At 49.6% G+C, this 26,365-nt stretch overlaps 1 protein-coding gene across 1 annotated transcript in view; it reads right to left on the bottom strand.

Moving 5' to 3' along the window:
- LOC139422612 (unconventional myosin-XV-like) overlaps positions 1-26,365 on the bottom strand; it is a 188,449-nt gene that overhangs the window by 54,917 nt on the left and 107,167 nt on the right. The window contains exons 36-37 of the mRNA XM_071173758.1: positions 10,339-10,406; positions 6,615-6,725 (exon numbers count right to left, since the gene is read on the bottom strand). Coding sequence (XP_071029859.1) covers positions 6,615-6,725; positions 10,339-10,406 — 179 coding nt within the window. The remainder of the gene's footprint in view (positions 1-6,614; positions 6,726-10,338; positions 10,407-26,365) is intronic.

The following is a 26,365-nucleotide window of genomic DNA, read 5'->3' as shown; positions in this document are numbered from 1 at the left end:
GAGGAGAAGGTACTGCTCTGTTTCAGCTGGTATGGTCAGTCTAGCTGTATGGAGGAGAAGGTACTGCTCTGTTTCAGCTGGTATGGTCAGTCTAGCTGTATGGAGGAGAAGGTACTGCTCTGTTTCAGCTGGTATGGTCAGTCTAGCTGTATGGAGGAGAAGGTACTGCTCTGTTTCAGCTGGTATGGTCAGTCTAGCTGTATGGAGGAGAAGGTACTGCTCTGTTTCAGCTGGTATGGTCAGTCTAGCTGTATGGAGGAGAAGGTACTGCTCTGTTTCAGCTGGTATGGTCAGTCTAGCTGTATGGAGGAGAAGGTACTGCTCTGTTTCAGCTGGTATGGTCAGTCTAGCTGTATGGAGGAGAAGGTACTGCTCTGTTTCAGCTGTTATGGTCAGTCTAGCTGTATGGAGGAGAAGGTACTGCTCTGTTTCAGCTGGTATGGTCAGTCTAGCTGTATGGAGGAGAAGGTACTGCTCTGTTTCAGCTGGTATGGTCAGTCTAGCTGTATGGAGGAGGAGGTACTGCTCTGTTTCAGCTGGTATGGTCAGTCTAGCTGTATGGAGGAGAAGGTACTGCTCTGTTTCAGCTGGTATGGTCAGTCTAGCTGTATGGAGGAGAAGGTACTGCTCTGTTTCAGCTGGTATGGTCAGTCTAGCTGTATGGAGAAGGTACTGCTCTGTTTCAGCTGGTATGGTCAGTCTAGCTGTATGGAGGAGAAGGTACTGCTCTGTTTCAGCTGGTATGGTCAGTCTAGCTGTATGGAGGAGGAGGTACTGCTCTGTTTCAGCTGGTATGGTCAGTCTAGCTGTATGGAGGAGAAGGTACTGCTCTGTTTCAGCTGTTATGGTCAGTCTAGCTGTATGGAGGAGAAGGTACTGCTCTGTTTCAGCTGGTATGGTCAGTCTAGCTGTATGGAGGAGGTACTGCTCTGTTTCAGCTGGTATGGTCAGTCTAGCTGTATGGAGGAGGAGGTACTGCTCTGTTTCAGCTGGTATGGTCAGTCTAGCTGTATGGAGGAGAAGGTACTGCTCTGTTTCAGCTGTTATGGTCAGTCTAGCTGTATGGAGGAGAAGGTACTGCTCTGTTTCAGCTGGTATGGTCAGTCTAGCTGTATGGAGGAGGTACTGCTCTGTTTCAGCTGGTATGGTCAGTCTAGCTGTATGGAGGAGGAGGTACTGCTCTGTTTCAGCTGGTATGGTCAGTCTAGCTGTATGGAGGAGGAGGTACTGCTCTGTTTCAGCTGGTATGGTCAGTCTAGCTGTATGGAGGAGGAGGTACTGCTCTGTTTCAGCTGGTATGGTCAGTCTAGCTGTATGGAGGAGGAGGTACTGCTCTGTTTCAGCTGGTATGGTCAGTCTGGCTGTATGGAGGAGGTACTGCTCTGTTTCAGCTGGTATGGTCAGTCTAGCTGTATGGAGGAGAAGGTACTGCTCTGTTTCAGCTGGTATGGTCAGTCTAGCTGTATGGAGGAGAAGGTACTGCTCTGTTTCAGCTGGTATGGTCAGTCTAGCTGTATGGAGGAGGAGGTACTGCTCTGTTTCAGCTGGTATGGTCAGTCTAGCTGTATGGAGGAGGTACTGCTCTGTTTCAGCTGGTATGGTCAGTCTAGCTGTATGGAGAAGAAGGTGCTGCTCTGTTTCAGCTGGTATGGTCAGTCTAGCTGTATGGAGGAGGAGGTACTGCTCTGTTTCAGCTGGTATGGTCAGTCTAGCTGTATGGAGGAGGTACTGCTCTGTTTCAGCTGGTATGGTCAGTCTAGCTGTATGGAGGAGGTACTGCTCTGTTTCAGCTGGTATGGTCAGTCTAGCTGTATGGAGAAGGCACTGCTCTGTTTCAGCTGGTATGGTCAGTCTAGCTGTATGGAGGAGAAGGTACTGCTCTGTTTCAGCTGGTATGGTCAGTCTAGCTGTATGGAGGAGAAGGTACTGCTCTGTTTCAGCTGGTATGGTCAGTCTAGCTGTATGGAGGAGGAGGTACTGCTCTGTTTCAGCTGGTATGGTCAGTCTAGCTGTATGGAGGAGGAGGTACTGCTCTGTTTCAGCTGGTATGGTCAGTCTAGCTGTATGGAGGAGGAGGTACTGCTCTGTTTCAGCTGGTATGGTCAGTCTAGCTGTATGGAGGAGGTACTGCTCTGTTTCAGCTGGTATAGTCAGTCTAGCTGTATGGAGGAGGAGGTACTGCTCTGTTTCAGCTGGTATGGTCAGTCTAGCTGTATGGAGGAGGAGGTACTGCTCTGTTTCAGCTGGTATGGTCAGTCTAGCTGTATGGAGGAGGAGGTACTGCTCTGTTTCAGCTGGTATGGTCAGTCTAGCTGTATGGAGGAGGAGGTACTGCTCTGTTTCAGCTGGTATGGTCAGTCTAGCTGTATGGAGGAGGTACTGCTCTGTTTCAGCTGGTATGGTCAGTCTAGCTGTATGGAGAAGGTACTGCTCTGTTTCAGCTGGTATGGTCAGTCTAGCTGTATGGAGGAGGTACTGCTCTGTTTCAGCTGGTATGGTCAGTCTAGCTGTATGGAGGAGGTACTGCTCTGTTTCAGCTGGTATGGTCAGTCTAGCTGTATGGAGGAGGTACTGCTCTGTTTCAGCTGTTAAGGTCAGTCTAGCTGTATGGAGGAGGTACTGCTCTGTTTCAGCTGGTATGGTCAGTCTAGCTGTATGGAGAAGGTACTGCTCTGTTTCAGCTGGTATGGTCAGTCTAGCTGTATGGAGGAGGTACTGCTCTGTTTCAGCTGGTATGGTCAGTCTAGCTGTATGGAGGAGGTACTGCTCTGTTTCAGCTGTTAAGGTCAGTCTAGCTGTATGGAGGAGGTACTGCTCTGTTTCAGCTGGTATGGTCAGTCTAGCTGTATGGAGGAGGTACTGCTCTGTTTCAGCTGGTATGGTCAGTCTAGCTGTATGGAGGAGGTACTGCTCTGTTTCAGCTGGTATGGTCAGTCTAGCTGTATGGAGGAGAAGGTACTGCTCTGTTTCAGCTGGTATGGTCAGTCTAGCTGTATGGAGGAGAAGGTACTGCTCTGTTTCAGCTGGTATGGTCAGTCTAGCTGAATGGAGGAGAAGGTACTGCTCTGTTTCAGCTGGTATGGTCAGTCTAGCTGTATGGAGGAGAAGGTACTGCTCTGTTTCAGCTGGTATGGTCAGTCTAGCTGTATGGAGGAGGAGGTACTGCTCTGTTTCAGCTGGTATGGTCAGTCTAGCTGAATGGAGGAGAAGGTACTGCTCTGTTTCAGCTGGTATGGTCAGTCTAGCTGTATGGAGGAGAAGGTACTGCTCTGTTTCAGCTGGTATGGTCAGTCTAGCTGTATGGAGGAGGAGGTACTGCTCTGTTTCAGCTGGTATGGTCAGTCTAGCTGAATGGAGGAGAAGGTACTGCTCTGTTTCAGCTGGTATGGTCAGTCTAGCTGTATGGAGGAGAAGGTACTGCTCTGTTTCAGCTGGTATGGTCAGTCTAGCTGTATGGAGGAGAAGGTACTGCTCTGTTTCAGCTGGTATGGTCAGTCTAGCTGTATGGAGGAGAAGGTACTGCTCTGTTTCAGCTGGTATGGTCAGTCTAGCTGTATGGAGGAGAAGGTACTGCTCTGTTTCAGCTGGTATGGTCAGTCTAGCTGTATGGAGGAGAAGGTACTGCTCTGTTTCAGCTGGTATGGTCAGTCTAGCTGTATGGAGGAGAAGGTACTGCTCTGTTTCAGCTGGTATGGTCAGTCTAGCTGTATGGAGAAGGTACTGCTCTGTTTCAGCTGGTATGGTCAGTCTAGCTGTATGGAGAAGGTACTGCTCTGTTTCAGCTGGTATGGTCAGTCTAGCTGTATGGAGAAGGTACTGCTCTGTTTCAGCTGGTATGGTCAGTCTAGCTGTATGGAGAAGGTACTGCTCTGTTTCAGCTGGTATGGTCAGTCTAGCTGTATGGAGAAGGTACTGCTCTGTTTCAGCTGGTATGGTCAGTCTAGCTGTATGGAGAAGGTACTGCTCTGTTTCAGCTGGTATGGTCAGTCTAGCTGTATGGAGGAGAAGGTACTGCTCTGTTTCAGCTGGTATGGTCAGTCTAGCTGTATGGAGAAGGTACTGCTCTGTTTCAGCTGGTATGGTCAGTCTAGCTGTATGGAGGAGGAGGTACTGCTCTGTTTCAGCTGGTATGGTCAGTCTAGCTGTATGGAGGAGAAGGTACTGCTCTGTTTCAGCTGGTATGGTCAGTCTAGCTGTATGGAGGAGAAGGTACTGCTCTGTTTCAGCTGGTATGGTCAGTCTAGCTGTATGGAGGAGAAGGTACTGCTCTGTTTCAGCTGGTATGGTCAGTCTAGCTGTATGGAGGAGAAGGTACTGCTCTGTTTCAGCTGGTATGGTCAGTCTAGCTGTATGGAGGAGAAGGTACTGCTCTGTTTCAGCTGGTATGGTCAGTCTAGCTGTATGGAGAAGGTACTGCTCTGTTTCAGCTGGTATGGTCAGTCTAGCTGTATGGAGAAGGTACTGCTCTGTTTCAGCTGGTATGGTCAGTCTAGCTGTATGGAGGAGGTACTGCTCTGTTTCAGCTGGTATGGTCAGTCTAGCTGTATGGAGAAGGTACTGCTCTGTTTCAGCTGTTATGGTCAGTCTAGCTGTATGGAGAAGGTACTGCTCTGTTTCAGCTGGTATGGTCAGTCTAGCTGTATGGAGAAGGTACTGCTCTGTTTCAGCTGGTATGGTCAGTCTAGCTGTATGGAGGAGGTACTGCTCTGTTTCAGCTGGTATGGTCAGTCTAGCTGTATGGAGGAGGAGGTACTGCTCTGTTTCAGCTGGTATGGTCAGTCTAGCTGTATGGAGGAGAAGGTACTGCTCTGTTTCAGCTGGTATGGTCAGTCTAGCTGTATGGAGGAGAAGGTACTGCTCTGTTTCAGCTGGTATGGTCAGTCTAGCTGTATGGAGGAGAAGGTACTGCTCTGTTTCAGCTGGTATGGTCAGTCTAGCTGTATGGAGGAGAAGGTACTGCTCTGTTTCAGCTGGTATGGTCAGTCTAGCTGTATGGAGGAGAAGGTACTGCTCTGTTTCAGCTGGTATGGTCAGTCTAGCTGTATGGAGGAGAAGGTACTGCTCTGTTTCAGCTGGTATGGTCAGTCTAGCTGTATGGAGGAGAAGGTACTGCTCTGTTTCAGCTGGTATGGTCAGTCTAGCTGTATGGAGGAGAAGGTACTGCTCTGTTTCAGCTGGTATGGTCAGTCTAGCTGTATGGAGGAGAAGGTACTGCTCTGTTTCAGCTGGTATGGTCAGTCTAGCTGTATGGAGGAGGTACTGCTCTGTTTCAGCTGTTAAGGTCAGTCTAGCTGTATGGAGGAGGTACTGCTCTGTTTCAGCTGGTATGGTCAGTCTAGCTGTATGGAGGAGAAGGTACTGCTCTGTTTCAGCTGGTATGGTCAGTCTAGCTGTATGGAGGAGAAGGTACTGCTCTGTTTCAGCTGGTATGGTCAGTCTAGCTGTATGGAGGAGGTACTGCTCTGTTTCAGCTGGTATGGTCAGTCTAGCTGTATGGAGGAGAAGGTACTGCTCTGTTTCAGCTGGTATGGTCAGTCTAGCTGTATGGAGGAGGAGGTACTGCTCTGTTTCAGCTGGTATGGTCAGTCTAGCTGTATGGAGGAGAAGGTACTGCTCTGTTTCAGCTGGTATGGTCAGTCTAGCTGTATGGAGGAGAAGGTACTGCTCTGTTTCAGCTGGTATGGTCAGTCTAGCTGTATGGAGGAGAAGGTACTGCTCTGTTTCAGCTGGTATGGTCAGTCTAGCTGTATGGAGGAGAAGGTACTGCTCTGTTTTAGCTGGTATGGTCAGTCTAGCTGTATGGAGGAGGAGGTACTGCTCTGTTTCAGCTGGTATGGTCAGTCTAGCTGTATGGAGGAGAAGGTACTGCTCTGTTTCAGCTGGTATGGTCAGTCTAGCTGTATGGAGGAGAAGGTACTGCTCTGTTTCAGCTGGTATGGTCAGTCTAGCTGTATGGAGGAGAAGGTACTGCTCTGTTTCAGCTGGTATGGTCAGTCTAGCTGTATGGAGGAGAAGGTACTGCTCTGTTTCAGCTGGTATGGTCAGTCTAGCTGTATGGAGGAGAAGGTACTGCTCTGTTTCAGCTGGTATGGTCAGTCTAGCTGTATGGAGGAGAAGGTACTGCTCTGTTTCAGCTGGTATGGTCAGTCTAGCTGTATGGAGGAGAAGGTACTGCTCTGTTTCAGCTGGTATGGTCAGTCTAGCTGTCTGGAGGAGAAGGTACTGCTCTGTTTCAGCTGGTATGGTCAGTCTAGCTGTATGGAGGAGAAGGTACTGCTCTGTTTCAGCTGGTATGGTCAGTCTAGCTGTATGGAGGAGAAGGTACTGCTCTGTTTCAGCTGGTATGGTCAGTCTAGCTGTATGGAGGAGAAGGTACTGCTCTGTTTCAGCTGGTATGGTCAGTCTAGCTGTATGGAGGAGGAGGTACTGCTCTGTTTCAGCTGGTATGGTCAGTCTAGCTGTATGGAGGAGGTGCTGCTCTGTTTCAGACAAAGACCTTTGAAATGTTTGAATCCTTCTTGTATTTTAATTTGTAATTTGATTCAACTTAAGTATTTAAAATGTGTGTGTGTGTGTGTGTGTGTGTGTGTGTGTGTGTCAGTGTGTGTCCTCACATGGCTGGAGGTGCGGGGGCTTGGTTGTGTGGGAGGGGCCTGGGGGGCGAGGGGGAAGGAAGACAACATCTGCTGCTGGAAAGCCATGGCCTGCATGGTCATCTGCTGGGCCTGAAAAAACAGGAACACAGTAGTATTACAGTAGTATTACAGTATTACAGTAGTATTACAGTAGGATTACATTATTATAGCCATGGCCTGCATGGTCATCTGCTGGGCCTGAAAAAACAGGAACACGGTAGTTTTACAGTAGGATTACAGTATTATAGCCATGGCCTGCATGGTCATCTGCTGGGCCTGAAAAATAGGAACATAGTAGTATTACAGTAGGATTACAGTATTATAGCAGTATTATAGTAGAATTACAGTAGTATTACAGTATTATAGCAGTATTACAGTAGGATTACAGTAGTATTACAGTATTATAGCAGTATTATAGTAGTATTACAGTAGTATTATAGAAGTACTGTAGCAGTATTACAGTAGGATTACAGTAGGATTACAGTATTATAGTAGTATTACATTAGTATTATAGAAGTACTGTAGCAGGTTTATAGTAGTATTACACTATTATAGCAGTATTATAGTAGTATTACAGTAGTATTATGGAAGTATTATATCATTACTACCGAGCATTATAGTAGATTACAGTATGATTATAGCAGCTTATAGTACATAAACTGAATCGTACAATACCGGATCCGACACTCGTCGGATGTGACAGGGCTTGCAAACTTTTACGGACTACAAAGGGAAGCACAGCCAAGAGCTGCCCAGTGACACGAGCCTACCAGATGAGATAAATAACTTCTATGCTCGCTTCGAGGCAATCAACACAAATCAAATCAAATCAAATTTTATTTGTCACATACACATGGTTAGCAGATGTTAATGCGAGTGTAGCGAAATGCTTGAAGCATGCATGAGAGCATCAGCTCTTCTGGATGACTATGTGATCTCACGCTCTCCGTAGCCGATGTGAGTGAGACCGTGAAACAGGTCAACATTCACAAGGCCGCAAGGCCAGACGGATTACCAGGACGTGTACTCCGAGCATGCACTGACCAATGTCTTCAATGACATTTATAACCTGTCCCTGACCGAGTCTGTAACAACAACATGTTTTAAACAGACCACCATAGTCCCTGTGCCCAAGAACACCAAGGTAACCTGCCTAAATGACTAACGACCCATAGCACTCATGTCTGTAGCCATGAAGTGCTTAGAAAGGCAGGTCATGGCTCACATCAACACCATTATCCCAGAAATCCTAGACCCACTCCAATTTGCATACCACCCCAACAGATCCAGAGATGATGCAATCTCTTTTGCACTCCACACTGCCCTTTCCCACCTGGACAAAACGAACACCTATGTGTGAATGCTATTCATTGACTACAGCTCAGCGTTCAACACCATAGTGTCTCAAAGCTCATCACTAAGCTAAAGACCCTGGGACTAAACACCTCCCTCTGCAACTGGATCCTGGACTTCCTGACGGGCCTCCCCCATGTGGTAAGGGTAGGTAACAACACATCAGCCACAATGATCCTCAACACAGGAGTCCCTCAGTGGTGCGTGCTCAGTCCCCTCCTGTACTCCCTGTTCACTCATGACTGCACGGCCAGGCACGACTCCAACACCATCATTAAGTTTGCCGATGCCACAACAGTGGTAGGCCTGATCACCGACAACGATGAGACAGCCTATAGGGAGGAGGTCAGAGACCTGACCGTGTGGTGCCAGGATAGAAACCTCTCCCTCGACGTGATCAAGACAAAGGAGATGATTGTGGACTACAGGAAAAGGAGGACTGAGCACGTCCCCATTCTCATCGACGGGGCTGTATGTAGTGGAGCAGATGGAGAGCTATAAGTTCCTTGGTGTCCAAAAAACTAACATGTTCCAAACACATCAAGACAGTGGTGAAAGGGCACGACAAAGCCTATTCCCCTCAGGAGACTGAAAAGATTTGGTCCTCAGATCCTCAAAACGCCTTTTCCCCTCAGGAGACTGAAAAGATTCAGCATGGGTCCTCAGATCCTCAAAAAGCCTATTCCCCTCAGGAGACTGAAAAGATTTGGTCCTCAGATCCTTACAAAGCCTATTCCCCTCAAGAGACTGAAAAGATTTGGCATGGGTCCTCAGATCCTCACAAAGCCTATTCCCCCCAGGAGACTGAAAAGATTTGGTCCTCAGATCCTCAAAAAGCCTATTCCCCTCAGGAGACTAAAAAGATTTGGCATGGGTCCTCAGATCCTCAAAAAGTTCTACAGCTGCACCATTGAGAGCATCACCACCTGGTATGGCAACTGCTCGGCCTCCGACCGCAAGGCACTACAGAGGGTAGTGCGTACGGCCCAGTACATCCCTGGGGCCAAGCTTCGTGCCATCCAGGACCTCTATACCCAGCGGTGTCAGAGGAAGGCCCTAAAAATTGCCAAGGGCTCCAGCCACCCTAGTCATAGACTGTTCTCTCTGATGCCGCACGGCAATCTGTACCGGAGCGACCAAGAGGCTTCTTAACAGCTTCTACTCCATAAGACTCCTGAACAGATAACAAATGGACTATTTGCATTGTCCCTACCCTCCATCTTCGGAGAGTAGGGACAATGCATTCGGCTGCTGTTTATTCTCCATGCATTGTCACTTTACCTTGTTACCTCGACTAACCGGTGCCCCCGCACATTGACTGTACCCCCTTCATACAGCCTCGCTACTGTTATTTTATTATTATTGCTCCTTAATTATTATAATTATTTTTTTTATGTATATATTTTTGTATTATTCATTATTTGTTATTTTCTAATTATTAAAAAATAAAATCTATCTTTTTATAAAAAAAAATATTTTTACTTCATTTTAATTTAGAAAAATACTTTCACTGTAAGAGCCTGGTATTCGGCGCATGTGACAAATAAAATTTGATTTGATTTTGAATTGATAGTTTTTATACTGAACTAAAATAAAATGCAACAATTTCAAAGATTCATAGAAGGAAATCAGTCAATTGAAAGACATCCATTAGGCCCTAATCTGTGGATTTGGGCAGGGGCACAGCCATGGGTAAACCTGGAAGGGCATAGGCCCACCCACTTGGGAGCCAGGTCCTGCCAATCAGAATGAGTTTTTCCCCAGAAAACGGGCTTTATCGCAGACAGAAATACTCCTCAGCACCCCCCCTCCCCCTATTCAGACAATCCCGCAGGTGAAGAAGTCGGATATGGAGGTTGCGGGCTGGCGTGGTTACAGCGGCTGTGAGGGCGATTGGCCGTACTGACCAATTCTCTGAAATGTCGTTGGAGGTGGCTTATGGTAGAGAAATGAACATTCACATTTTGGGCAACACCTCTGTTGCACATTCCTGCAATCAGCATGCCAATTGCACGCTCCTTCAAAACTTGAAACATCTGTGGCATTGTGTTGTGTGACAAAACTGCACATTTTAGAGTGGCCTTTTATTGTTCCCAGCACAAGGTGCATCTGAGTAATGTTCATGCTGTTTAATCAGCTTCTTGATATGACACACCTGTCAGTTGGATGGATTATCTTGACAATGGAGAAATGCTCACTAACAGGGATGTAAACGAATTTGTGCTAAACATTTGGGAGAAAGGAGCTGTTTGTGCGTTATGGAACATTTCTGGGATCTTTTGTTTCAGATCATGAATCATGGGACCAACACTTTACATATTTTTGTTCAGTATAGTATAATGAGACAAACCAGTATGATGGCTTGCTGGTTGATGATGGTCTGTTGCTGCTGAGCCATCCCTGTCTGTTCTGGAGAACCTGGAGAAACACACAGACAGACAGTTTCAACACAACTAGAAACAACCAATCCTCCTCTTGAGATACAAAAAGATGAACACACACACAGTAGGGTACAGGGTCAGTGTCTGACTTGGTAGGGTACAGGGTAGGGTACAGGGTTAGTGTCTGACTCGGTAGGGTACAGGGTTAGTGTCTGACTCGGTAGGGTACAGGGTAGAGTACAGGGTTAGTGTCTGACTTGGTAGGGTACAGGGTTAGTGTCTGACTTGGTAGGATACAGGGTTAGTGTCTGACTTGGTAGGGCACAGGGTTAGTGCCTGACTTGGTAGGGTACAGGGTAGGGTACAGGGTTTGTGTCTGACTTGGTAGGGTACAGGGTTAGTGCCTGACTTGGTAGGGTACAGGGTTAGTGTTTGACTTGGTAGGGTACAGGGTTAGTGTCTGACTCGGTAGGGTACAGGGTAGGGTACAGGGTTAGTATCTGACTTAGTAGGGTACAGGGTAGGGTACAGGGTTAGTGTCTGACTCGGTAGGGTACAGGGTAGAGTACAGGGTTAGTGTCTGACTCGGTAGGGTACAGGGTTAGTGTCTGTCTTGGTAGGGTACAGGGTTAGTATCTGACTTGGTAGATAACAGGGTAGGGTACAGGGTTAGTGTCTGACTAGGTGGGGTACAGCGTAGGGCACAGGGTTAGTATCTGACTCGGTAGGGTACAGGGTTAGTGTCTGACTCGGTAGAGTACAGGGTATGGCACAGGGTTAGTGTCTGACTTGGTAGGGTACAGGGTTAGTATCTGACTTGGTAGGTTACAGGGTAGGGTACAGGGTTAGTGTCTTACTTGGTAGGGTACAGGGTTAGTGTCTGACTCAGTAGGGTACAGGGTAGGGTACAGGGTTAGTGTCTGACTCAGAAGGGTACAGGGTTAGTGTCTGACTTGGTAGAGTACAGGGTAGGGTACAGGGTTAGTGTCTGACTCAGAAGGGTACAGGGTTAGTGTCTGACTTGGTAGCGTACAGGGTAGGGTACAGGGTTAGTGTCTGACTCGGTAGGGTACATGTTAGGGCACAGGGTTAGTATCTGACTCGGTAGGGTACAGGGTTAGTGTCTGACTTGGTAGGGTACAGGGTAGGGTACAGGGCTAGTGTCTGACTCGGTAGAGTACAGGGTAGGGCACAGGGTTAGTGTCTGACTCGGTAGGGTACAGGGTAGGGCACAGGGTTAGTATCTGACTCGGTAGGGTACAGGGTTAGTATCTGACTAGGTAGGGTACAGGGTTAGTGTCTGACTCGGTAGAGTACAAGGTAGGGCACAGGGTTAGTGTCTGACTCGGTAGGGTACAGGGTAGGGTACAGGGTTAGTATCTGACTTGGTAGGGTACAGGGTTAGTGTCTGACTTGGTAGGGTACAGGGTTAGTGTCTGACTTGGTAGGGTACAGGGTAGGGTACAGGGTTAGTGTCTGACTTGGTAGGGTACAGGGTTAGTGTCTGACTTGGTAGGGTACAGGGTTAGTGTCTGACTTGGTAGGGTACAGGGTAGGGTACATGGTTAGTATCTGACTTGGTAGGGTAAAGGGTTAGTGTCTGACTTGGTAGGGTACAGGGTTAGTGTCTGACTTGGTAGAGAACAGGGTACAGTGTTAGTGTCTGACTTGGTAGGGCACAGGGTAGGGTACAGGGTTAGTGTCTGACTTGGTAGGGTACAGGGTAGGGTACAGGGTTAGTGTCTGACTTGGTAGGGTACAGGGTTAGTGTCTGACTCAGTAGGGTACAGGGTTAGTGCCTGACTTGGTAGGGTACAGGGTTAGTGTCTGACTCGGTAGGGTACAGGGCTAGTGTTCGAGTCAGTAGGGTACAGGGTTAGTGTCTGACTCGGTAGGGTACAGGGTTAGTGACTGACTCAGTAGGGTACAGGGTAGGGTACAGGGTTAGTGTCTGACTTGGTAGGGTACAGGGTTAGTGTCTGACTCGGTAGGGTACAGGGTAGGGTACAGGGTTAGTGTCTGACTCAGAAGGGTACAGGGTTAGTGTCTGACTTGGTAGGGTACAGGGTTAGTGTCTGACTCGGTAGGGTACAGGGTAGAGTACAGGGTTAGTGTCTGACTCAGAAGGGTACAGGGTTAGTGTCTGACTTGGTAGGGTACAGGGTTAGTATCTGACTTGGTAGCGTACAGGGTAGGGTACAGGGTTAGTGTCTGACTCGGTAGGGTACAGGGTAGGGCACAGGGTTAGTATCTGACTCGGTAGGGTACAGGGTTAGTGTCTGACTTGGTAGGGTACAGGGTAGGGTACAGGGTTAGTGTCTGACTCGGTAGAGTACAGGGTAGGGCACAGGGTTAGTGTCTGACTCGGTTGGGTACAGGGTTAATATCTGACTTGGTAGGGTACAGGGTTAGTGTCTGACTCGGTAGAGTACAAGGTAGGGCACAGGGTTAGTGTCTGACTCGGTAGGGTACAGGGTAGGGTACAGGGTTAGTATCTGACTTGGTAGGGTACAGGGTTAGTGTCTGACTTGGTAGGGTACAGGGTTAGTGTCTGACTTGGTAGAGTACAGGGTAGGGTATTGTCTGTCTTGGTAGGGTACAGGGTTAGTGTCTGAGTTGGTAGGGTACAGGGTTAGTGTCTGACTTGGTAGGGTACAGGGTAGGGTACAGGGTTAGTGCCTGACTTGGTAGGGTACAGGGTAGGGTACAGGGTTTGTGTCTGACTTGGTAGGGTACAGGGTTAGTGCCTGACTTGGTAGGGTACAGGGTTAGTGTTTGACTTGGTAGGGTACAGGGTTAGTGTCTGACTCGGTAGGGTACAGGGTAGGGTACAGGGTTAGTATCTGACTTAGTAGGGTACAGGGTAGGGTACAGGGTTAGTGTCTGACTCGGTAGGGTACAGGGTAGAGTACAGGGTTAGTGTCTGACTCGGTAGGGTACAGGGTTAGTGTCTGTCTTGGTAGGGTACAGGGTTAGTATCTGACTTGGTAGATAACAGGGTAGGGTACAGGGTTAGTGTCTGACTAGGTGGGGTACAGCGTAGGGCACAGGGTTAGTATCTGACTCGGTAGGGTACAGGGTTAGTGTCTGACTCGGTAGAGTACAGGGTATGGCACAGGGTTAGTGTCTGACTTGGTAGGGTACAGGGTTAGTATCTGACTTGGTAGGTTACAGGGTAGGGTACAGGGTTAGTGTCTTACTTGGTAGGGTACAGGGTTAGTGTCTGACTCAGTAGGGTACAGGGTAGGGTACAGGGTTAGTGTCTGACTCAGAAGGGTACAGGGTTAGTGTCTGACTTGGTAGAGTACAGGGTAGGGTACAGGGTTAGTGTCTGACTCAGAAGGGTACAGGGTTAGTGTCTGACTTGGTAGCGTACAGGGTAGGGTACAGGGTTAGTGTCTGACTCGGTAGGGTACATGTTAGGGCACAGGGTTAGTATCTGACTCGGTAGGGTACAGGGTTAGTGTCTGACTTGGTAGGGTACAGGGTAGGGTACAGGGCTAGTGTCTGACTCGGTAGAGTACAGGGTAGGGCACAGGGTTAGTGTCTGACTCGGTAGGGTACAGGGTAGGGCACAGGGTTAGTATCTGACTCGGTAGGGTACAGGGTTAGTATCTGACTAGGTAGGGTACAGGGTTAGTGTCTGACTCGGTAGAGTGCAAGGTAGGGCACAGGGTTAGTGTCTGACTCGGTAGGGTACAGGGTAGGGTACAGGGTTAGTATCTGACTTGGTAGGGTACAGGGTTAGTGTCTGACTTGGTAGGGTACAGGGTTAGTGTCTGACTTGGTAGGGTACAGGGTAGGGTACAGGGTTAGTGTCTGACTTGGTAGGGTACAGGGTTAGTGTCTGACTTGGTAGGGTACAGGGTTAGTGTCTGACTTGGTAGGGTACAGGGTAGGGTACAGGGTTAGTATCTGACTTGGTAGGGTAAAGGGTTAGTGTCTGACTTGGTAGGGTACAGGGTTAGTGTCTGACTTGGTAGAGAACAGGGTACAGTGTTAGTGTCTGACTTGGTAGGGCACAGGGTAGGGTACAGGGTTAGTGTCTGACTTGGTAGGGTACAGGGTAGGGTACAGGGTTAGTGTCTGACTTGGTAGGGTACAGGGTTAGTGTCTGACTCAGTAGGGTACAGGGTTAGTGCCTGACTTGGTAGGGTACAGGGTTAGTGTCTGACTCGGTAGGGTACAGGGCTAGTGTTCGAGTCAGTAGGGTACAGGGTTAGTGTCTGACTCGGTAGGGTACAGGGTTAGTGACTGACTCAGTAGGGTACAGGGTAGGGTACAGGGTTAGTGTCTGACTTGGTAGGGTACAGGGTTAGTGTCTGACTCGATAGGGTACAGGGTAGGGTACAGGGTTAGTGTCTGACTCAGAAGGGTACAGGGTTAGTGTCTGACTTGGTAGGGTACAGGGTTAGTGTCTGACTCGGTAGGGTACAGGGTAGAGTACAGGGTTAGTGTCTGACTCAGAAGGGTACAGGGTTAGTGTCTGACTTGGTAGGGTACAGGGTTAGTATCTGACTTGGTAGCGTACAGGGTAGGGTACAGGGTTAGTGTCTGACTCGGTAGGGTACAGGGTAGGGCACAGGGTTAGTATCTGACTCGGTAGGGTACAGGGTTAGTGTCTGACTTGGTAGGGTACAGGGTAGGGTACAGGGTTAGTGTCTGACTCGGTAGAGTACAGGGTAGGGCACAGGGTTAGTGTCTGACTCGGTTGGGTACAGGGTTAGTATCTGACTTGGTAGGGTACAGGGTTAGTGTCTGACTCGGTAGAGTACAAGGTAGGGCACAGGGTTAGTGTCTGACTCGGTAGGGTACAGGGTAGGGTACAGGGTTAGTATCTGACTTGGTAGGGTACAGGGTTAGTGTCTGACTTGGTAGGGTACAGGGTTAGTGTCTGACTTGGTAGAGTACAGGGTAGGGTACCAGGTTATTGTCTGTCTTGGTAGGGTACAGGGTTAGTGTCTGAGTTGGTAGGGTACAGGGTTAGTGTCTGACTTGGTAGGGTACAGGGTAGGGTACAGGGTTAGTATCTGACTTGGTAGGGTAAAGGGTTAGTGTCTGACTTGGTAGGGTACAGGGTTAGTGTCTGACTTGGTAGAGAACAGGGTACAGTGTTAGTGTCTGACTTGGTAGGGCACAGGGTAGGGTACAGGGTTAGTGTCTGACTTGGTAGGGTACAGGGTAGGGTACAGGGTTAGTGTCTGACTTGGTAGGGTACAGGGTTAGTGTCTGACTCAGTAGGGTACAGGGTTAGTGCCTGACTTGGTAGGGTACAGGGTTAGTGTCTGACTCGGTAGGGTACAGGGTTAGTGTTCGAGTCAGTAGGGTACAGGGTTAGTGTCTGACTCGGTAGGGTACAGGGTTAGTGACTGACTCAGTAGGGTACAGGGTAGGGTACAGGGTTAGTGTCTGACTTGGTAGGGTACAGGGTTAGTGTCTGACTCGGTAGGGTACAGGGTAGGGTACAGGGTTAGTGTCTGACTCAGAAGGGTACAGGGTTAGTGTCTGACTTGGTAGGGGACAGGGTTAGTGTCTGACTCGGTAGGGTACAGGGTAGAGTACAGGGTTAGTGTCTGACTCAGAAGGGTACAGGGTTAGTGTCTGACTTGGTAGGGTACAGGGTTAGTATCTGACTTGGTAGCGTACAGGGTAGGGTACAGGGTTAGTGTATGACTCGGTAGGGTACAGGGTAGGGCACAGGGTTAGTATCTGACTCGGTAGGGTACAGGGTTAGTGTCTGACTTGGTAGGGTACAGGGTAGGGTACAGGGTTAGTGTCTGACTCGGTAGAGTACAGGGTAGGGCACAGGGTTAGTGTCTGACTCGGTTGGGTACAGGGTTAGTATCTGACTTGGTAGGGTACAGGGTTAGTGTCTGACTCGGTAGAGTACAGGGTAGGGCACAGGGTTAGTGTCTGACTCGGTAGGGTACAGGGTAGGGCACAGGGTTTTTATCTGACTCGGTAGGGTACAGGGTTAGTATCTGACTTGGTAGGGTACAGGGTTAGTGTCTGACTCGGTAGAGTACAAGGTAGGGCACAGGGTTAGTGTCTGACTCGGTAGGGTACAGGGTAGGGTACAGGGTTAGTATCTGACTTGGTAGGGTACAGGGTTAGTGTCTGACTTGGTAGGGTACAGGGTTAGTGTCTGACTTGGTAGGGTACAGGGTAGGGTACATGGTTAGTGTCTGACTTGGTAGAGTACAGGGTAGGGTACCAGGTTATTGTCTGTCTTGGTAGGGTACAGGGTTAGTGTCTGAGTTGATAGGGTACAGGGTTAGTGTCTGACTTGGTAGGGTACAGGGTAGGGTACAGGGTTAGTATCTGACTTGGTAGGGTAAAGGGTTAGTGTCTGACTTGGTAGGGTACAGGGTTAGTGTCTGACTTGGTAGAGAACAGGGTACAGTGTTAGTGTCTGACTTGGTAGGGTACAGGGTAGGGTACAGGGTTAGTATCTGACTTGGTAGGGTAAAGGGTTAGTGTCTGACTTGGTAGGGTACAGGGTTAGTGTCTGACTTGGTAGGGTACAGGGTTAGTGTCTGACTCAGTAGGGTACAGGGTTAGTGCCTGACTTGGTAGGGTACAGGGTTAGTGTCTGACTCGGTAGGGTACAGGGTTAGTGTTCGAGTCAGTAGGGTACAGGGTTAGTGTCTGACTCGGTAGGGTACAGGGTTAGTGACTGACTCAGTAGGGTACAGGGTAGGGTACAGGGTTAGTGTCTGACTTGGTAGGGTACAGGGTTAGTGTCTGACTCGGTAGGGTACAGGGTAGGGTACAGGGTTAGTGTCTGACTCAGAAGGGTACAGGGTTAGTGTCTGACTTGGTAGGGTACAGGGTTAGTGTCTGACTCGGTAGGGTACAGGGTAGAGTTCAGGGTTAGTGTCTGACTCAGAAGGGTACAGGGTTAGTGTCTGACTTGGTAGGGTACAGGGTTAGTATCTGACTTGGTAGCGTACAGGGTAGGGTACAGGGTTAGTGTCTGACTCGGTAGGGTACAGGGTAGGGCACAGGGTTAGTATCTGACTCGGTAGGGTACAGGGTTAGTGTCTGACTCGGTAGAGTACAAGGTAGGGCACAGGGTTAGTGTCTCGGTAGGGTACAGGGTAGGGTACAGGGTTAGTATCTGACTTGGTAGGGTACAGGGTTAGTGTCTGACTTGGTAGGGTACAGGGTTAGTGTCTGACTTGGTAGGGTACAGGGTAGGGTACAGGGTTAGTGTCTGACTTGGTAGAGTACAGGGTAGGGTACCAGGTTATTGTCTGTCTTGGTAGGGTACAGGGTTAGTGTCTGAGTTGGTAGGGTACAGGGTTAGTGTCTGACTTGGTAGGGTACAGGGTAGGGTACAGGGTTAGTATCTGACTTGGTAGGGTAAAGGGTTAGTGTCTGACTTGGTAGGGTACAGGGTTAGTGTCTGACTTGGTAGAGAACAGGGTACAGTGTTAGTGTCTGACTTGGTAGGGCACAGGGTAGGGTACAGGGTTAGTGTCTGACTCAGTAGGGTACAGGGTAGGGTACAGGGTTAGTGTCTGACTTGGTAGGGTACAGGGTAGGGTACATGGTTAGTGTCTGACTTGGTAGAGTACAGGGTAGGGTACCAGGTTATTGTCTGTCTTGGTAGGGTACAGGGTTAGTGTCTGAGTTGGTAGGGTACAGGGTTAGTGTCTGACTTGGTAGGGTACAGGGTAGGGTACAGGGTTAGTATCTGACTTGGTAGGGTAAAGGGTTAGTGTCTGACTTGGTAGGGTACAGGGTTAGTGTCTGACTTGGTAGAGAACAGGGTACAGTGTTAGTGTCTGACTTGGTAGGGTACAGGGTTAGTATCTGACTTGGTAGGGTAAAGGGTTAGTGTCTGACTTGGTAGGGTACAGGGTTAGTGTCTGACTTGGTAGGGTACAGGGTTAGTGTCTGACTCAGTAGGGTACAGGGTTAGTGCCTGACTTGGTAGGGTACAGGGTTAGTGTCTGACTCGGTAGGGTACAGGGTTAGTGTTCGAGTCAGTAGGGTACAGGGTTAGTGTCTGACTCGGTAGGGTACAGGGTTAGTGACTGACTCAGTAGGGTACAGGGTAGGGTACAGGGTTAGTGTCTGACTTGGTAGGGTACAGGGTTAGTGTCTGACTCGGTAGGGTACAGGGTAGGGTACAGGGTTAGTGTCTGACTCAGAAGGGTACAGGGTTAGTGTCTGACTTGGTAGGGTACAGGGTTAGTGTCTGACTCGGTAGGGTACAGGGTAGAGTTCAGGGTTAGTGTCTGACTCAGAAGGGTACAGGGTTAGTGTCTGACTTGGTAGGGTACAGGGTTAGTATCTGACTTGGTAGCGTACAGGGTAGGGTACAGGGTTAGTGTCTGACTCGGTAGGGTACAGGGTAGGGCACAGGGTTAGTATCTGACTCGGTAGGGTACAGGGTTAGTGTCTGACTTGGTAGGGTACAGGGTAGGGTACAGGGTTAGTGTCTGACTCGGTAGAGTACAGGGTAGGGCACAGGGTTAGTGTCTGACTCGGTTGGGTACAGGGTTAGTATCTGACTTGGTAGGGTACAGGGTTAGTGTCTGACTCGGTAGAGTACAAGGTAGGGCACAGGGTTAGTGTCTGACTCGGTAGGGTACAGGGTAGGGTACAGGGTTAGTATCTGACTTGGTAGGGTACAGGGTTAGTGTCTGACTTGGTAGGGTACAGGGTTAGTGTCTGACTTGGTAGGGTACAGGGTAGGGTACAGGGTTAGTGTCTGACTTGGTAGAGTACAGGGTAGGGTACCAGGTTATTGTCTGTCTTGGTAGGGTACAGGGTTAGTGTCTGAGTTGGTAGGGTACAGGGTTAGTGTCTGACTTGGTAGGGTACAGGGTAGGGTACAGGGTTAGTATCTGACTTGGTAGGGTAAAGGGTTAGTGTCTGACTTGGTAGGGTACAGGGTTAGTGTCTGACTTGGTAGAGAACAGGGTACAGTGTTAGTGTCTGACTTGGTAGGGCACAGGGTAGGGTACAGGGTTAGTGTCTGACTCAGTAGGGTACAGGGTAGGGTACAGGGTTAGTGTCTGACTTGGTAGGGTACAGGGTAGGGTACAGGGTTAGTGTCTGACTTGGTAGGGTACAGGGTTAGTGTCTGACTCAGTAGGGTACAGGGTTAGTGCCTGACTTGGTAGGGTACAGGGTTAGTGTCTGACTCGGTAGGGTACAGGGTTAGTGTTCGAGTCAGTAGGGTACAGGGTTAGTGTCTGACTCGGTAGGGTACAGGGTTAGTGACTGACTCAGTAGGGTACAGGGTAGGGTACAGGGTTAGTGTCTGACTTGGTAGGGTACAGGGTTAGTGTCTGACTCGGTAGGGTACAGGGTAGGGTACAGGGTTAGTGTCTGACTCAGAAGGGTACAGGGTTAGTGTCTGACTTGGTAGGGGACAGGGTTAGTGTCTGACTCGGTAGGGTACAGGGTAGAGTACAGGGTTAGTGTCTGACTCAGAAGGGTACAGGGTTAGTGTCTGACTTGGTAGGGTACAGGGTTAGTATCTGACTTGGTAGCGTACAGGGTAGGGTACAGGGTTAGTGTCTGACTCGGTAGGGTACAGGGTAGGGCACAGGGTTAGTATCTGACTCGGTAGGGTACAGGGTTAGTGTCTGACTTGGTAGGGTACAGGGTAGGGTACAGGGTTAGTGTCTGACTCGGTAGAGTACAGGGTAGGGCACAGGGTTAGTGTCTGACTCGGTTGGGTACAGGGTTAGTATCTGACTTGGTAGGGTACAGGGTTAGTGTCTGACTCGGTAGAGTACAAGGTAGGGCACAGGGTTAGTGTCTGACTCGGTAGGGTACAGGGTAGGGTACAGGGTTAGTATCTGACTTGGTAGGGTACAGGGTTAGTGTCTGACTTGGTAGGGCACAGGGTTAGTGTCTGACTTGGTAGGGTACAGGGTAGGGTACAGGGTTAGTGTCTGACTTGGTAGGGCACAGGGTTAGTGTCTGACTTGGTAGGGTACAGGGTAGGGTACAGGGTTAGTGTCTGACTCGGTAGAGTACAAGGTAGGGCACAGGGTTAGTGTCTGACTCGGTAGGGTACAGGGTAGGGTACAGGGTTAGTATCTGACTTGGTAGGGTACAGGGTTAGTATCTGACTTGGTAGGGTACAGGGTTAGTGTCTGTCTTGGTAGGGTACAGGGTTAGTGTCTGAGTTGGTAGGGTACAGGGTTAGTGTCTGACTTGGTAGGGTACAGGGTAGGGTACAGGGTTAGTGTCTGACTTGGTAGAGAACAGGGTACAGTGTTAATGTCTGACTTGGTAGGGCACAGGGTAGGGTACAGGGTTAGTGTCTGACTCAGTAGAGTACAGGGTAGGGTACAGGGTTAGTGTCTGACTTGGTAGGGTACAGGGTAGGGTGCAGGGTTAGTGTCTGACTTGGTAGGGTACAGGGTTAGTGTCTGACTCAGTAGGGTACAGGGTTAGTGCCTGACTTGGTAGGGTACAGGGTTAGTGTCTGACTCGGTAGGGTACAGGGTTAGTGTTCGAGTCAGTAGGGTACAGGGTTAGTGTCTGACTCGGTAGGGTACAGGGTTAGTGACTGACTCAGTAGGGTACAGGGTAGGGTACAGGGTTAGTGTCTGACTTGGTAGGGTACAGGGTTAGTGTCTGACTCGGTAGGGTACAGGGTAGGGTACAGGGTTAGTGTCTGACTCAGAAGGGTACAGGGTTAGTGTCTGACTTGGTAGGGTACAGGGTTAGTATCTGACTTGGTAGCGTACAGGGTAGGGTACAGGGTTAGTGTCTGACTCGGTAGGGTACAGGGTAGGGCACAGGGTTAGTATCTGACTCGGTAGGGTACAGGGTTAGTGTCTGACTTGGTAGGGTACAGGGTAGGGTACAGGGTTAGTGTCTGACTCAGTAGAGTACAGGGTAGGGCACAGGGTTAGTGTCTGACTTGGTTGGGTACAGGGTTAGTATCTGACTTGGTAGGGTACAGGGTTAGTGTCTGACTCGGTAGAGTACAAGGTAGGGCACAGGGTTAGTGTCTGACTCGGTAGGGTACAGGGTAGGGTACAGGGTTAGTATCTGACTTGGTAGGGTACAGGGTTAGTGTCTGACTTGGTAGGGCACAGGGTTAGTGTCTGACTTGGTAGGGTACAGGGTAGGGTACAGTGTTAGTGTCTGACTTGGTAGGGCACAGGGTTAGTGTCTGACTTGGTAGGGTACAGGGTAGGGTACAGGGTTAGTGTCTGACTCGGTAGAGTACAAGGTAGAGCACAGGGTTAGTGTCTGACTCGGTAGGGTACAGGGTAGGGTACATGGTTAGTATCTGACTTGGTAGGGTACAGGGTTAGTATCTGACTTGGTAGGGTACAGGGTTAGTGTCTGTCTTGGTAGGGTACAGGGTTAGTGTCTGAGTTGGTAGGGTACAGGGTTAGTGTCTGACTTGGTAGGGTACAGGGTAGGGTACAGGGTTAGTGTCTGACTTGGTAGAGAACAGGGTACAGTGTTAATGTCTGACTTGGTAGGGCACAGGGTAGGGTACAGGGTTAGTGTCTGACTCAGTAGAGTACAGGGTAGGGTACAGGGTTAGTGTCTGACTTGGTAGGGTACAGGGTAGGGTACAGGGTTAGTGTCTGACTTGGTAGGGTACAGGGTTAGTGTCTGACTCAGTAGGGTACAGGGTTAGTGCCTGACTTGGTAGGGTACAGGGTTAGTGTCTGACTCGGTAGGGTACAGGGTTAGTGTTCGAGTCAGTAGGGTACAGGGTTAGTTTCTGACTCGGTAGGGTACAGGGTTAGTGACTGACTCAGTAGGGTACAAGGTTAGTGCCTGACTTGGTAGGGTACAGGGTAGTGTACAGGGATAGTGTCTGACTTGGTAGGGTACAGGGTTAGTGTCTGACTTGGTAGGGTACAGGGATAGTGTCTGACTCGGTAGGGTACAGGGATAGTGTCTGACTTGGTAGGGTACAGGGTTAGTGTCTGACTTGAAAGGGTACAGGGTACGGTAAAGGTTTAGTGTCTGACTTGGTCTGGTACAGGGTAGGGTACAGGGTTAGTGTCTGACTCGGTAGGGTACAGGGTAGGGTACAGGGTTAGTGTCTGACTCAGAAGGGTACAGGGTTAGTGTCTGACTTGGTAGGGTACAGGGTAGGGTACAGGTTTAGTATCTGACTCAGTAGAGTACAGGGTAGGGTACAGGTTTAGTGTCTGAGTCGGTAGGGTACAGGGTAGGGTACAGGGTTAGTGTCTGACTTGGTAGGGTACAGGGTTAGTGTCTGACTCGGTAGAGTACAGGGTTATTGTCTGACTCAGTAGGGTACAGGGTTAGTGTGTGACTCAGTAGGGTACAGGGTTAGTGTCTGACTCGGTAGGGTACAGGGTTATTGTCTGACTCAGTAGGGTACAGGGTTAGTGTCTGACTTGGTAGGGTACAGGGTAGGGTACAGGGTTAGTGTCTGAATTGGTAGGGTACAGGGTTAGTGTCTGACTCAGTAGGGTACAGGGTTAGTGTCTGACTCAGTAGGGTACAGGGTTAGTGTCTGACTCAGTAGGGTACAGGGTTAGTGTCTGACTCAGTAGGGTACAGGGTTAGTGTCTGACTTGGTAGGGTACAGGTTTAGTGTCTGACTCGGTAGGGTACAGGGTTAGTGTCTGACTTGTTAGGGTACAGGGTTAGTGACTGACTCAGTAGGGTACAGGGTTAGTGTCTGTTTCAGTAGAATACAAGGTTTTTGTCTGACTCGGTATGTTACAGGGTTAGTGACTGACTTGGTAGGGTACAGGGTTATTGTCTGACTCAGTAGGGTACAGGGTTATTGTCTGACTCAGTAGGGTACAGGGTTAGTGTCTGACTCAGTAGGGTACAGGGTTAGTGTCTGACTCATTAGGGTACAGGGTTAGTGTCTGACTTGGTAGGGTACAGGGTTAGTGTCTGACTCGGTAGGGTACAGGGTAGAGTTCAGGGTTAGTGTCTGACTCAGAAGGGTACAGGGTTAGTGTCTGACTTGGTAGGGTACAGGGTTAGTATCTGACTTGGTAGCGTACAGGGTAGGGTACAGGGTTAGTGTCTGACTCGGTAGGGTACAGGGTAGGGCACGGGGTTAGTATCTGACTCGGTAGGGTACAGGGTTAGTGTCTGACTTGGTAGGGTACAGGGTAGGGTACAGGGTTAGTGTCTGACTCGGTAGAGTACAGGGTAGGGCACAGGGTTAGTGTCTGACTCGGTTGGGTACAGGGTTAGTATCTGACTTGGTAGGGTACAGGGTTAGTGTCTGACTCGGTAGAGTACAAGGTAGGGCACAGGGTTAGTGTCTGACTCGGTAGGGTACAGGGTAGGGTACAGGGTTAGTATCTGACTTGGTAGGGTACAGGGTTAGTGTCTGACTTGGTAGGGTACAGGGTTAGTGTCTGACTTGGTAGGGTACAGGGTAGGGTACAGGGTTAGTGTCTGACTTGGCAGAGTACAGGGTAGGGTACCAGGTTATTGTCTGTCTTGGTAGGGTACAGGGTTAGTGTCTGAGTTGGTAGGGTACCGGGTTAGTGTCTGACTTGGTAGGGTACAGGGTAGGGTACAGGGTTAGTATCTGACTTGGTAGGGTAAAGGGTTAGTGTCTGACTTGGTAGGGTACAGGGTTAGTGTCTGACTTGGTAGAGAACAGGGTACAGTGTTAGTGTCTGACTTGGTAGGGCACAGGGTAGGGTACAGGGTTAGTGTCTGACTCAGTAGGGTACAGGGTAGGGTACAGGGTTAGTGTCTGACTTGGTAGGGTACAGGGTAGGGTACAGGGTTAGTGTCTGACTTGGTAGGGTACAGGGTTAGTGTCTGACTCAGTAGGGTACAGGGTTAGTGCCTGACTTGGTAGGGTACAGGGTTAGTGTCTGACTCGGTAGGGTACAGGGTTAGTGTTCGAGTCAGTAGGGTACAGGGTTAGTGTCTGACTCGGTAGGGTACAGGGTTAGTGACTGACTCAATAGGGTACAGGGTAGGGTACAGGGTTAGTGTCTGACTTGGTAGGGTACAGGGTTAGTGTCTGACTCGGTAGGGTACAGGGTAGGGTACAGGGTTAGTGTCTGACTCAGAAGGGTACAGGGTTAGTGTCTGACTTGGTAGGGGACAGGGTTAGTGTCTGACTCGGTAGGGTACAGGGTAGAGTACAGGGTTAGTGTCTGACTCAGAAGGGTACAGGGTTAGTGTCTGACTTGGTAGGGTACAGGGTTAGTATCTGACTTGGTAGCGTACAGGGTAGGGTACAGGGTTAGTGTCTGACTCGGTAGGGTACAGGGTAGGGCACAGGGTTAGTATCTGACTCGGTAGGGTACAGGGTTAGTGTCTGACTTGGTAGGGTACAGGGTAGGGTACAGGGTTAGTGTCTGACTCGGTAGAGTACAGGGTAGGGCACAGGGTTAGTGTCTGACTCGGTTGGGTACAGGGTTAGTATCTGACTTGGTAGGGTACAGGGTTAGTGTCTGACTCGGTAGAGTACAAGGTAGGGCACAGGGTTAGTGTCTGACTCGGTAGGGTACAGGGTAGGGTACAGGGTTAGTATCTGACTTGGTAGGGTACAGGGTTAGTGTCTGACTTGGTAGGGCACAGGGTTAGTGTCTGACTTGGTAGGGTACAGGGTAGGGTACAGGGTTAGTGTCTGACTTGGTAGGGCACAGGGTTAGTGTCTGACTTGGTAGGGTACAGGGTAGGGTACAGGGTTAGTGTCTGACTCGGTAGAGTACAAGGTAGGGCACAGGGTTAGTGTCTGACTCGGTAGGGTACAGGGTAGGGTACAGGGTTAGTATCTGACTTGGTAGGGTACAGGGTTAGTATCTGACTTGGTAGGGTACAGGGTTAGTGTCTGTCTTGGTAGGGTACAGGGTTAGTGTCTGAGTTGGTAGGGTACAGGGTTAGTGTCTGACTTGGTAGGGTACAGGGTAGGGTACAGGGTTAGTGTCTGACTTGGTAGAGAACAGGGTACAGTGTTAATGTCTGACTTGGTAGGGCACAGGGTAGGGTACAGGGTTAGTGTCTGACTCAGTAGAGTACAGGGTAGGGTACAGGGTTAGTGTCTGACTTGGTAGGGTACAGGGTAGGGTACAGGGTTAGTGTCTGACTTGGTAGGGTACAGGGTTAGTGTCTGACTCAGTAGGGTACAGGGTTAGTGCCTGACTTGGTAGGGTACAGGGTTAGTGTCTGACTCGGTAGGGTACAGGGTTAGTGTTCGAGTCAGTAAGGTACAGGGTTAGTGTCTGACTCGGTAGGGTACAGGGTTAGTGACTGACTCAGTAGGGTACAGGGTAGGGTACAGGGTTAGTGTCTGACTTGGTAGGGTACAGGGTTAGTGTCTGACTCGGTAGGGTACAGGGTAGGGTCCAGGGTTAGTGTCTGACTCAGAAGGGTACAGGGTTAGTGTCTGACTTGGTAGGGTACAGGGTTAGTATCTGACTTGGTAGCGTACAGGGTAGGGTACAGGGTTAGTGTCTGACTCGGTAGGGTACAGGGTAGGGCACAGGGTTAGTATCTGACTCGGTAGGGTACAGGGTTAGTGTCTGACTTGGTAGGGTACAGGGTAGGGTACAGGGTTAGTGTCTGACTCGGTAGAGTACAGGGTAGGGCACAGGGTTAGTGTCTGACTTGGTTGGGTACAGGGTTAGTATCTGACTTGGTAGGGTACAGGGTTAGTGTCTGACTCGGTAGAGTACAAGGTAGGGCACAGGGTTAGTGTCTGACTCGGTAGGGTACAGGGTAGGGTACAGGGTTAGTATCTGACTTGGTAGGGTACAGGGTTAGTGTCTGACTTGGTAGGGCACAGGGTTAGTGTCTGACTTGGTAGGGTACAGGGTAGGGTACAGGGTTAGTGTCTGACTTGGTAGGGCACAGGGTTAGTGTCTGACTTGGTAGGGTACAGGGTAGGGTACAGGGTTAGTGTCTGACTCGGTAGAGTACAAGGTAGGGCACAGGGTTAGTGTCTGACTCGGTAGGGTACAGGGTAGGGTACAGGGTTAGTATCTGACTTGGTAGGGTACAGGGTTAGTATCTGACTTGGTAGGGTACAGGGTT

This window comes from Oncorhynchus clarkii, chromosome 12 (assembly GCF_045791955.1).
Source record: "Oncorhynchus clarkii lewisi isolate Uvic-CL-2024 chromosome 12, UVic_Ocla_1.0, whole genome shotgun sequence".
NCBI lineage: Eukaryota > Metazoa > Chordata > Actinopteri > Salmoniformes > Salmonidae > Oncorhynchus > Oncorhynchus clarkii.
This window is presented reverse-complemented; position numbering and strand designations above follow the sequence as displayed.